The 13,327-nt window shown below is 36.3% G+C and overlaps 1 protein-coding gene across 10 annotated transcripts in view; it reads right to left on the bottom strand.

The window, feature by feature from the left end:
- LOC105835333 (cyclic nucleotide-gated cation channel alpha-3) overlaps positions 1-13,327 on the bottom strand; it is a 165,616-nt gene that overhangs the window by 78,529 nt on the left and 73,760 nt on the right. For all 10 annotated transcript variants that reach the window (XM_012678485.3, XM_012678487.3, XM_012678486.3 and 7 more), the window contains one exon: positions 1,091-1,353. In XM_012678485.3, coding sequence (XP_012533939.1) covers positions 1,091-1,353 — 263 coding nt within the window. The remainder of the gene's footprint in view (positions 1-1,090; positions 1,354-13,327) is intronic.

Raw genomic sequence — 13,327 nt, 5'->3', positions numbered from 1 at the left:
AAAAGGTGCAAATAACCTTTAATCTCTTTTATTTAATTAAAAAATTTATTGTCAATATGATTTTTTTTTTAAAGTCCATTTCCCTTAAATTCGTTATTTTTCGCGTAATCACGGTCGGTAATGCCGGTTGTTTAATGTATTTCTCGTATTTTGCTTAATTACTGGCTACATGCATACACGGATAATGTAAAGCCGTTCTGGTTATTTTTCATCTCTCGGAGATTCTCGTCGCACCAATTTTCCACATGTCGGTTTATTCGTGCAATGTTCGAACCATCAAAGTATAGCCCGCATGCGGTTGTCGCGCATAATGAAACAGATACTGCGAACGTTGTTATCCGCTCGCGGGATTGCTGTTGGAATTTTTTTTTTTTTCACGTCGAATAGTTGAGTAAACGCGCCTGTCCTGCAAACTCAGAGATGCGTGCATGATGATTTTTTTATGAAAGTAAATACAATACTGGTTATTTCATAGCTATAACTCTATTGAAATATTTAGCTGGTTAAAGCGCCTAGGTAGAGAGAAAACTTTTCCTTTATTTTTACTTTTCCACCGTTTCTTATTCGTTCTCATTTTCTTCATTTCTCCCGCAATGTCGGGTATATAACAATGTAAATTTATCCGTAGTCAACGTATTTTTCTAGAAATTTTCTACAAATAATACTTTTGCATGTATGGAATTTACTTATTAAAAAAATTAAATTTTGAAATTTTATAATTTTCAGAAGCTCTTGAAAAGCTTTAAGGAATTCGCTTTTCTCAAACAAACACATATTTAGCTAGAAATAATTTATAAAAAAAATTATAGGACTTTCAAGTATGATATAATAATGCTGTGAGAATTTTTTATATTCTAGCTAAACTGTTGTTCATTTCAGCAAAACTGTTCTTACTGTATTCCTTCAACGTAAATAAATTTAAAGTCTCTAAAATCAGATCTAAGAAAAGGAATGTTTGACGGCTAAAGTTACATCTCGAAGTACTCAATGCTGGCGAGTTCAGGCGCGAAGTGTCTTCCTCGGGACGTTTCCCCGGCGGGTGCGGCTATGAAACGAATATTTTATCACGCGATCGTGGGTAGTAACCAACCTGCTGCTGCTGCTGATAGTAGTAGTGGTGAGTGGGTGTGTGTCGGCTCATGAATTTACCGCTGACGAGGTCCAAGAGGCTCTGCCTCGAGGGTAAAACCCCCCTGGAAATGTTCTCCGCACTCTTGGTGTCATCCTCCTTTTCCCTGCCGCCCCCAGCTCTATCGCAGGACCTTCCGCTTCTGCCGTATTTTTCGCCCCCGTAGCTCAGGGCGGACGCGGAACCGCCGCTCAGACGATGCCTTACCCCACCTGTGATGACACCTGCAATATCAAATGAAGAGACGGCTGTAAACGACAATTTCTTTTTAATCCGATTTCGAGGCTCTTTGCTAGTTTTAGTGCTGTCTTTATCTGTTTCAATATTTATTTTTGCGTGTAAACATTAGCGGAATTATTACAGTTCCATTGAATAAATATTTTCAGCCATTTGAATTTAGTGTATTAAAATATGTATATTATTGAATAATTATTTTATAAGGCGTTTACTTAAATTTTGTAAAAGTGATTTCTAAGAACTCCTGGATTTTTCAAGAGTTTAATTCAAAATTCTTTTATAGATAAGATTGCAGAATTAAAAAAAAAATCATAGGAACAATTTCGTCAAAAAGAGAGGTACTGTTTAAATTTAACAGTAAAATTTCCCCAAAATTTCACTGAATATTAATAGGATCTATAATTTTTAAAGATAAAAAATTCCTAATACAATGTATACAGATTGTAAATCATTATTAAAACAAAATGTTTATGGGAAAAACTGAGACAATCTGAAATTTCCATAATTTTTGATCTTTGAAAATTATTTCCTTGAAAATTTCAACTTTTCGCAGTTTTATCCAGTCATAAACATTTTGTTTTAATAATAATTTTTATATAATCTAAATATATTATACATATATTTAACAAATCCTTAACATTTCTTTAGTTCTTTTCTTTTATTGTTTTATTTTTCTTATTTATTCAATTCCAGTTTTTTTAAATGAAATTTATTTCTATGAGATAATTATATGTAGCATATATATTTCTGCTTTTGCGTCACAATTTTACTTTTTTGTTTTCTAACAAGATTTAATAAAATTAAAATATGCAAAGAGAATAAATGTATAGAGAGTGAAAGAAAATGTTTCGGTAGGAACATTAAAGAAAATTTTTACAGAAGGAGCGATGTTTATGGTTAGAAAAATGACGCAATGAACCTTTGCGTCGGTATCATCTGTGAATGTAATACAGCGTGAGAAGGATTTCACTCAAACCCGGATAGTTCATTTTTCTCGTAAGTCTAGAATTTTCTACGTAATGAAGCGAATGTACACAAAAAATAAAAAAAAGAAAGATATAATGAAGAAAAATAAAGTGAAAGACGGAAAATAAAAAAACTATTTAAAAACAGTTATGGATTCGATTTCCAATTTCATAATAGGATTTTATCGATTTGTTTATGGAACTTTTCGTAAAACAAAAAAAAGATTAGAATATCCAATTTGTTAAATTTCTAACGTATAGCATTTCGTTTCAAATTCCCTGTTAAATGGGCATTATGAATTTACGCCAGGAGTAACGTTCGCGTGCATGAACTCAAGGCCAAGCACCGCGAACCTCATTGAAAATGCGAGGAGAAATAAGCAAGTTTTCACTGGAGGTGAAGCATATCCCGGTATTATCTACGTACGCGATGACACCTGCAACGTCAAAGAGACTACAATGGAACAGAACGGGTCCCGGTCTTCTTGCAGCATGAGATTACGACTCATCCACTTTTGCTAGATAGTAACGAGGCGTGACATGATAAGGGCGCAAAATCCGGGCGGAGAAAGCTCGTCTTTTGCTCCTGTCGTCCTGCGAATCCATTTAACCGGGAATAAGACTCGGCGAGAAGAAATTATCGGGCACCGCCAGACTCTGTCTGCACAAAAAAAACTTGAGCGATCTGTTTCTGATCGATTTTGCAAGAATTCTTGCATATATTTCGGCAGTTTACCTATTATTAATACTACTGCGGAAGTGTGGACAGACGACATTGTGCCATTATATAATTTCGCACTGCGAGTATAAAGAGATTAATTCCGTCAATTAACGCGGTATTTAAAATTTTTATACGCTCGGTTTTTTTAAGTGACGGCTTCGCAGACTGGCTAGCATAATAAAGACCCATAAATCCGACAGTAGAAGGAAAGAGAGAGAATTTACATTACCAAAAGAGAGTCAGTTGCAGGTAAAGGGTGAGTAGAGTAATTAAATAAAAGACGAATGAAAATACGTGACCGAGACACAGTGCGCAGGAGTAACGAAGTGTTACTTGAGAAACGTCATAACGAGATTCCTGTTCTTCAGAGCTGTTTCGCAAATAATCTCGCGTTCGCGCGCGCCCGGTGTCCTCCATTAAGGCGGTGGAGAAAAACGATCGCAAGAAAATCTGCGCCGGCGTTCTCTTCATTACTCTCCTCTGTTATTTTCCCGTTAATGCGATGTAAAATGACACTGCGCAAAAACTGCAGCGAGAAATTTCATCGAATATGAACCGACGAACTTCTGGATTTTCGTTAATTTCGTTATACCGACGATTAATGCTTCCTGATCTTTCTTAGTGTGTCTAGTATATCTGGGGAAAATAACCACTTTTTAACTTTTACAATAATTAATTCATTATTGTAGGCTATTTTTATGTATAATAAATTATAACTAACCAATTTACCTTTATTCGATCAGCAGAATTCAAGACATGACCTCAAAAATCTGTTTTGTTACCGCGCTTTCTTTTGTGAATGTAAAAAGAATATTTTGTTAGAAAAAGAATGGATAAATATAAATGGCAGGTGATTCCAATTAAAGTTGAAAGTGTCTTGTTAAGATCTCACGTTCGAGAGAAGCTATAGTTTAGTGGCTATAAAAGTAATTGCTTTCTGGCTCCCAAGAGGATTAATAGGATAAGTTTTGAAGTAAAGAAGAACTGAGATCAATTTAAGACACTCAGGCTAAAAATTTGTAATATAAAAAATTAAAAAAAGTCCGTTATATGTTAATCGTTTTCGATGTTGCCGCAAAGGAAACAGCTTAATTACGGAATCTGTCATTAAAATTTTTAACTCATTAACATTTTCAATAACGATAACAAATGATAAAGAATCTATCACAAAATTTTAATTCAAAACTTATCTGTACGGGGGAGAAGGGAGAAGAGAAAGAGAGAAAATTTAAAAGTTTCAATCTCTTCTCTAAACGGGCTCATTGTATTCAGAATAAGCGGCTAAAATAATTTCAGATCGATCGAGTCGGAGGTCCTGATGAATAATGCGCAACACGCTCGACGGTCATTATGGCAAGAGACGAATTAATTCTAGTTGGAAGCTGCGTCGCGGGGTGGTTTATTTCGCGTTGCGGGCACGACGTTGCGCGATCGATGCTTTGGACGAGGACCATTGTACTGCTCTCTCAAAGACCGACAGTGCGCAAATATTGCATCCGAGTAAACGTACACACGACATACGTACGTACGACCAACGGCGGCGCTATACAGCCGTGTCAGTGGGCGCGCGACTCTCCAAACCGAATTTACATTTCCCGGCAACGTTACATTCTTTATGCCGAACTTTATTGACTCGGCGGCCCGCGCCCGGCGAACTTCTCGGTTAATCCCTTGTGACGGCAATTTGCGCGCGTTGCGCATTTTAAAACGTTAATCAAAAACAAAAGGGGAACGTCGAGGCGTAGCTCATAAACCGCAATTTATGACCGTTATGTGCCGCTCACGGGAAAGCGTCCTTTCAGCCCTTCTCCCCCTCCCTCCCTCCCGCCCCCCGATCTTCGAAACGGGAAATCTTTTATGGATCTCTTCGGTGTTTTCCGAAAAGAGGAATCACATCGAAATGCGAGAAGGGAAGTTACGTTAAATCGTGATTTATTGCAAGATTGAAATATTATTGCGATGTGCAGAAGAACGCGAAAATTTTTATTTCGAATACAGATTTTCATGGGCGCACTAAAAATGTTTTATGACCGCGTGTGTTGCCCAGCCATTTGCGTCCCGCGTAAAAAGAGAGAGACATTCTGGTAGCACTCCGATATAAAGCCTCGTCACATACCGCGACACACGCATGTACACCTGTAGTTTAAAGCACCAAGCTGAATGAGCTCTATACGCAAATGCGCGCAAAGTTTTGCAGGATATTAGCCAGCAGCGGTCCCCCGTTAATCCGAAAATACGCAGTACCACATCATTTCCGGAAACATTCCGATCGCTCACGGACGGACGACTTTTCTCTCTCACTCTCTCTATCTGCGAAGGATATATTCGCTTCCAAACTTCTGCGAATAAAAATATCGTGATTCCAATATCCGCCTCTCGCCGGCAGGTTCTCGTTCGCCCTTACGCCCGCCTAGAGGAAAAGTAAGTTTAATGGCGACGCCGCCCCAAACGGCTAAACGGAAATCTCCGTGAGGGGAAAATTGAGAAAGCGCAGCGTCCGACGAGGGGCGAGGTAACAAAGTTAATTGCCTTTTGTTGCGACAGCTTGGCAAGGCCAGCGAAATTGAACGAGTACAAACGCAATAAACAAAAACTGTTATGTGTATTATGACAGAGATTGCACTTTAATTCGCTTTTTTCAATTTACTCTTTAATATCTTGCACAAAGTTATAGCGATGTGTTTTGTTAAATGAAAAGTATTCGAAAAGATAGGTAAATTATTTCAGCTTTCCCTCGTGCCTCTCACGAACAATTTTGATACCGGGATTTTTGAAAAAAAAAAAAAAATATCCCGTAAAAAAATGTGTTATCATTAAGTGCACTGGAAAAAAAGTTTTGTTGTTTTATGAGAAATTCTGGTTGATTCAACCTGTCCGTTTGTTCGAAAATGGACGATACAAATTTTGTAGTTGAAATTACCAGAGGATTCTGGTTAATTCCATACTGTTTAAATCTATCAGAATTTCTTGTTAATCTTACTACATCGTTTTGTTAGGTTTACAAAAATCTACCAATATTTCTTGTTAATCTTACTACATCGTTTTGTTAGGGTTACAAAACTCTACAAAAATTTCTTGTTAATCTTATTATATTGTTTTATTAGGTTAACACAATTTTTTGGTTAAAAAACGAGTTCGGATAGAGTTTTTAAAATAATAACAATATATCTTGGTTTAAAGTACACTGCATATATTTTATATATATTTTACTAACCTCTAAAAATCTCTATATAGCTGTCGAAATTCCATTCGCGCAGAAGAGAAGACGTTTTTTCGTCCGCCATGCCGTTGAATAGAATAATGTAAATACACGATTGTAAGATACACGAAACAAATATAAAGCATGTAGCTACCTTATGGGTACCGCGTGATATTAGTATCGCATCGATACCGCGTTGGTTTGCGCGAGATTGGCATGCACCGACTTGCACTGCAAGAACGAAGGCGCCAGCATTATCGCTATTTTTGTAAATATAACAAGAAGTTTTGTATTATTTTGTAGATTCAACAAGAAGTTTTGTAGATCCAACAAGAAAACACTTAATCAAATCCTTATAGTACAGTTAACCAAACGGTGTAGTTATAAGCTGTAAAATCTTGTTATGATAACCAGAAATTCTGTTTCGTTTAATAAGAATACGCTCAACCAGAACCGTTTTATTATTATAATAAAACCATTTTTCTCAGTGTGCAGAATAGAGCGGTGACCCAAAACGAAATGTGAAGCGGGTGAGGCCTAATATCCCACATTGTCGTGGGATGGCAATTTCGTACACAGTGCGACCGTTGGGCCGTATTATCACAGAGGCTATATCGATCGTGATGCTCGTTCTAGAGGAAAACGAGAAATTGTCACGAAATTACGTACGACGACACGCGGGATACGTGCCATAAATCCAAAGGCAGGCAGTATGTGTTCATTTTCAAATAATGTGCATGCATTCGCCATCCGGCCGCTATTATTCTCCGTTAAACAGATGTTAGATTAGTCAATAATTGTATTATTTGTACTAATGTAACTGGCTCAATTTTTTGAAGGAAAGAAAACTACTGTAGTTTTGAATCTGAGATAAATAATAACACGGAATATAAATACGATAGCATTGCACAATTCTGGCGTCGTTTATATCATCTTTTCTAAAAATCATGGGCAACGTCAGACATCAAACAACGTCTGGCTCTATAGTTGTTTCAACTATCAAAACTGAACAAATACATATGAAACAAGATAAAAGGGAAAAGGGGATCGAAGAATCAAAGGCACGAGGTAAAATTAAAATGGATGTATGTTCTCGATGGAATAAAGAACGTGATAGAAATTTCATTCGGGGCGTGTTTTTGACAGTGCGTGACAAGCACAAATGGAACTCGAAAAAAGGAGCGCGACGAGTGGAACAACAACAATATTGTAGGTAGGCAATGGGTGTCCAGATTGCCGAAATAGAATCGGATAAGCTTTCAGAGTTGCTCCAAAAAAAAATACCGGCTATTGCGAGAACTATTGTACTTCGGCGTACGGAAATACATTTGTCTCGGGAAGAAACAGCTGAAGCCGCGTGCACTTCGACATGTAGATGCGTAAGAAATCGATTGAAAGACCGAGTGTGTGGCATCGGATTGCGCAGATCATTCTGTTTTCTAAAGTATCGTCAACCATAAGATATCTCTGTCGGACCGCGTAAACTATGGCGACAAGAGTAGCGCAACGTGTTGTCGAGAATGTATGGAAAATGCTCGAATAAACAGGCGCAAAAAAAAATAAAAATAGAATGGCAAATCACTTTTGAATAAATAATTTTTATCTGCTAAATAAGTACGTACAATATCATAGTGCAAAAATGATCTTTTTTAACAAAAAAATTCTTTTCTAATTTTTTTGGTATTTTTATATTAACTCTAGTTTCCCTTTTGTTAAAATTTAACTACTAGGTATGATAGATAAATTATAAAACGTTTCATATCGTTTGTTTATGTCGAACTTAAAGTTGAACGATGTCTCGCAGTGTTATTAAACACAACCATTAATTGGATATGATTGGAAAGTCCTATTAGAACTTATGTCATTAGTTTGAACTAATATTGCAATTTGCATACAAACAGTCCGACAAGAGATTTCACAGTTAGTCCTCGCCACTGTTAATACAAAGTGCCTTGTTAGAATGATAGAATCAATATACATTTAATCGATAACAGTTCATATCACAGAAGAGCTATTTCACTAATCGTTTCTAACAGAGTTCCATAAACCGAAGTAGAGGAGGCCTGCGCATAAACCAGACTAGAGTGGATGGAGTAGTAAAACAAACGGTAGGCCCCACCGACGGAGCAGAGTTTCAGTGATATGCATCAGTATATTTGAACGCAGCGTATTATACAAAAGTTTTACATTCGAAAGACAATTGGACTAAGAGAAACGCTATACAGCAAGACTATCTAAATCCAAAAATTCTATTCTTTTTTTCAAAGCTTTTACATCAAAATTTTTTCGATAAAATTGACCAGAAACGAAATTATACTACAATAAATATAGTTTAGCACACTACATTAATTTCATTTTGAAGATATTAAGTGGAAATATCTGTTTTAATTTACAAGTACGATTCATAACTGAAGATGAAAATGCGCAAACGACGAGAGGAAGTAATTCGGAAACGTCAACAAGAAAGTCTAAAATAATATCTAAAGACGAGTTGTGTTAAAATGCAATTAGTGTACTTAAATAAAGTAGTAAACCTTTTCCTAAGGTAAATCACTCTGCCCAACGAAATTCCACGTTATAAAGATCGTAAAATGAAATCAAAGCCGGAAGCACTTTGCGTTGAAAATAGGATGCTTTCACCAGATGCGACAAGATCCCTTTTTTTCGACAAACTAATTAAAACGTCTTTCGTGTTTGCCTTAATAAAAGAAATAATACTATAACGTTGCAACTTTTACGTGAAATTTGAAAGCTATAAAAATATAGACTTTGAAAATTTATAATTTATGGATCCTCAATTTAAGGGGATCCTAAAGCTGTTCTGTTTTACTGATTATTTTGATTATTTTTAATTCACTAATCTTTTGTATTTACAGAATTAAAAACCCTTTTCCACAATTAAAGTACAGACGGTAACAAAATACGCACGTAAGAATTTTATATAAAAAAACAAACAAAAAATTTAATTTGTACATTATATTAAATTTTTTTTCGTTTTTAATTGTAGAAAAGGATTTTTAATTCTGTAAATACAATTAAAAGATTCGGGAATTGAAAATAAGCAAAATAATTGATGAAGCAGGCTTTAGCATCCCCTTAAGTTTACTTTAAAAGTTCCCGATTATCTCTCCTCCCCCTCTCTCTCTCTCATTTAAAATTATGATAATAACACCTCGTTATTTAAGCTTATTATTAGATACCAGATTCTTTTGCAAAAATTTTAACAGTAGCAGACTCGTATTACACAAAAGCTAGTTTACTCTGTAATTAATTAATATTGTATGATGAGGGCTTTCTACAGTCGTGAAAACCCATGAAAATTACGCGCTTAATGTTTCTTTAGAATGTTCTCATATTCCCCCCCCTCCCCCTGCGTTAGAAATTCAAATTGGTACGCTACGCTGTGTATTCAAAACTTAAGTTGCACTGAGGTCAATCGGAAACAAATTATTCGCATATTACACAGGTAATTATTAAATGCAATTTCACTGTAATTATTCATAATTGAACCACTCCGAGTGCAATCATTGCAGCGACTTTTTAAAATCATTTAGATAGAAAGTTTGCAGGGCGCGTTGTTTTTAGTACTATTATATTTCCTCGCAACAATTCTGGAAAAACGCGAAAAGACCCCTCTCTCTCTCACTCTTTTTACTCAAACTATTTGTGTGATTCAGCAAATACAAAATTTTCTTATACTTCCATCTACATACTTTACTACCCTCCGCGGCATCGTGCATGTGCCTGCGAATCGATATGTAGATGCGCAGAAAAACAGCTATTAGTATCTTGTGCCGGCAGAAATTGCAATATCGATATTATGCGCGGGACGCCTGCAAATAAGGACTAAAAATAGGCGGCTATCGGCTGGCCGTTCGCGCGCGGCACAGGTATTTATGTCGCACTTGACACATCTATTTTCACATTGGACGTGCGCTTGTGCCCCCAAGTTTTAAATTTTTTTTCATTCCCCCTCCTCCCCAATTGAGCCGACCCATCCAACTCTTGCCAAATTTGCTCATTCGTTCCGTGAAATTCCGATACACGCCTCAACGGACGACGATATATACGTGCGAGAAAATACGCCATTCCTATTTTTTTTTTCCCCCCGAATAAAAACTGACGGGACGCGAGACGTCAGTTACGGTGAGTTAAATTGACGGGAAAGGTCGACGAATTGTCAATCGGACGAAATAATACGCGTACACATGCTAGTACAGTTAATTGCCAGCGTCGATATTCCATCCGGATACGCTGGATATAATGAATTTGCGATTTCCCATCTTTTAACGATAATTCACGTACGCGATCCCGCGATGTATATCAATAATACTATATTATATTTCGTTACCCGGTTAATTCATAGTCTCGCGTTCGTATTTACTCTAGCCAGTATGTGAAACATTTTCATTATGCAATTGGCTGTCCCGATGCAATTGAATTAATACCGCGGCCGTGCGCAAAATACTTTCGTTCGCGGCGAATATCGCCATCGCGCTGTTTATCGTGAATAAAGCTTCTCGCGTTTCCGTATGATTATTAAAGTAATAATTTTACCGGACTAAAGCACTTTTTGTATCCGCGTCATTCACTCAGCGGGGAAGAGGGGAACAGAGAGGGGAAGGGTAGATTTCGCTCGCTCGCGAATCAAAATTTCGATATGCGTGAATGCTGAATTATAGATCGGTATCGTTATTTATTAAAATAACGGTAAAAACGAATCCTCTCAAGCGCCAAAAACAATACATGATTTAAAAAAAGCAAATAAAATATGGAATATCAAGATCGAATTCATAAATAAAACTAAAAGTAAAAACATAGAAATAAAAGCGTAACAAATAAACGCGCATAATGAATCAACGTGGATTAATTATATGGATTAATGTGATTTAATCGCGAATAGGCGCGAACATACATCGTATGTACGTTTCTCGCGTCGAGAGAAGAATCGAGAGAGAAGAGATAATTATTTTCTGACGGCACTTTGTTCTCGTCAATCGCGCGTTGTCGTTCCTTTTCGTTTTTAAACCGCGAAAATAAAACTGCCCGATCGATAATCCACGTGATATGACAGGCGGTATCGCGGCCTTCTTTTTCCCTCCACGAGCAACGACTTCCCCTATTAAAATTTGCTAATTAAACACGCGTCATAAACGACGGCGGATTGAACGTTATTGACCGTTGGCGGAGACGCTTTCGACGGCGCGTCCCGACGATATCGCAGAAATAATCAACGTCACGTCCCGCAGATTTCATAGCTCGTTCCGTGTCGCCTCTATCTCCCACGTGCCCTCTTTTTACGAGATTAAATTCCGGTCTCGGGGCAGGTTTCCGGGCGTGTAGGCGCGATACAGGCGAAAATCGAGGCGAAAATGGCCGAAAGAGAGCGATGGAAATTCGCAATATAAATAGATACATTTGCAAAATATCTGAGATATCGAATAGTAGGCGAGAAAACGACACGCTTGACGACGATGAGGGGTCGAGGCGAACGATTGATTCCATTTGGGCTTCCCATGGAAACGAGAACGGCTTGTCTCAGAAATATTCACGAGTCGAGGTTGCAAGATCCGACTAAAGCAACGTTTCCAATTATGGATCATTTGAAATTAAAGTGACTTTCGATCATTTATGTAAATTTAGTGATCAAATATTTAAAACGATTGGTATATAAGATTGGTGTATAAGAAATAAATATTATCATTTCAAAGAAAATTAATATGTATTCAGTAAATTGAATATGGGCTTATGACTCCTATATGTATTCTTAATTTTTAATGTAATATACGTACGTTAATATATGTTAATGTACGTTTTTAATGTATATATTTAATATTTAATATAGTAAATACAATTTACTAGAATATCATAATTTCAAAGAATTATTAAAGAAGTATGTAGAAAGTTTATTAAAATGATTATTAAAAATAACTTGCTGCTTTTTGTTCTTGAATATTAGCAATAATTGAGAAACTTTTCACATTTTAATGTAAAATTACAAATTTTTTTCAAATTTTTGTTTAATTATTACACAAAAAATCAATTTTTTCAATAATTGTTAATATTTAAGAACAAAAAACTTGTAATTAACAAAAATTTTTAACTAACTTATTTAAAAAATTTGATTTTTATATTATAATAATTAAAGATTAAAGAAAAATTTGTAATTTTACAATATAAAAAGTTTCTCAATAATTGCTAATATTTAAAAACAAAAATCAAGAAGTTACTTTTAAATATATAACCACTTTAATATAGAATCTATATTAGAAAGTTTCCTTTAATAATCTTTCTAACATAGATATAAGAAACTTTCTAATATAAATATAAGCATGAAGCGTGTCGTAGTTTTCCTGAACAATATCTTTGAAAGTTGCTATTGAACTTTGTTCAATGCTAGTTAACTGGTCCGATTCTACAGATTCGACTTTGATTTGTAATTTTTGCTTTATCTTTACGTACATCATTCAACTACAAGTATCCAATTCAGATCCAGGTCGAGGAAATCGGATGCTACAACTAAAGAAAGTCGTAAGAAGAAAAAGAATTCCGGTATGATATCAAAAGTGACACCTTGTGCATCCTTGAACTCTAAATTTTTCTTTCAAGAATTATCATCGAGAATTATCCGAGTGTGAGTAAAAGAGTCGCACTTCTGAAACTGTAAGCCAGGAGAACTTAACGGATCGAGATTCGAACTCGAAATCCTTTGTTCTCAACAGATACCTGGCACTAGGGCTCTATTCTGTACCGCCTACCGACAACTATCAGTGTCGTTGCGCAGGCTTTTTGCTATTTTATAAAATATCTACGCAACGACACCGACACTTGTCGGTAGGCGGTACAGAATTAGGCCGAAGGCAGAGAACGAGACGTAGGTGTCGCAGTCGTAGTCATAGGGTAAGGCAGAGAAAAACGTAAGTAGTAATATACTACTATTCTAAGCCTCGTCTACAGAAGTCGCAAGCAGCCAGTTGAGACTTGTGACAGCCAATGATTGTCGAGCTTTAACTAGAAATTAGACGCTCATTGGCTGTCGCAAGTCGTAACTGGCTGCTTGCGACTTCTGTAGACGA

This window comes from Monomorium pharaonis, chromosome 7 (genome assembly GCF_013373865.1).
Source record: "Monomorium pharaonis isolate MP-MQ-018 chromosome 7, ASM1337386v2, whole genome shotgun sequence".
NCBI lineage: Eukaryota > Metazoa > Arthropoda > Insecta > Hymenoptera > Formicidae > Monomorium > Monomorium pharaonis.
This window is presented reverse-complemented; position numbering and strand designations above follow the sequence as displayed.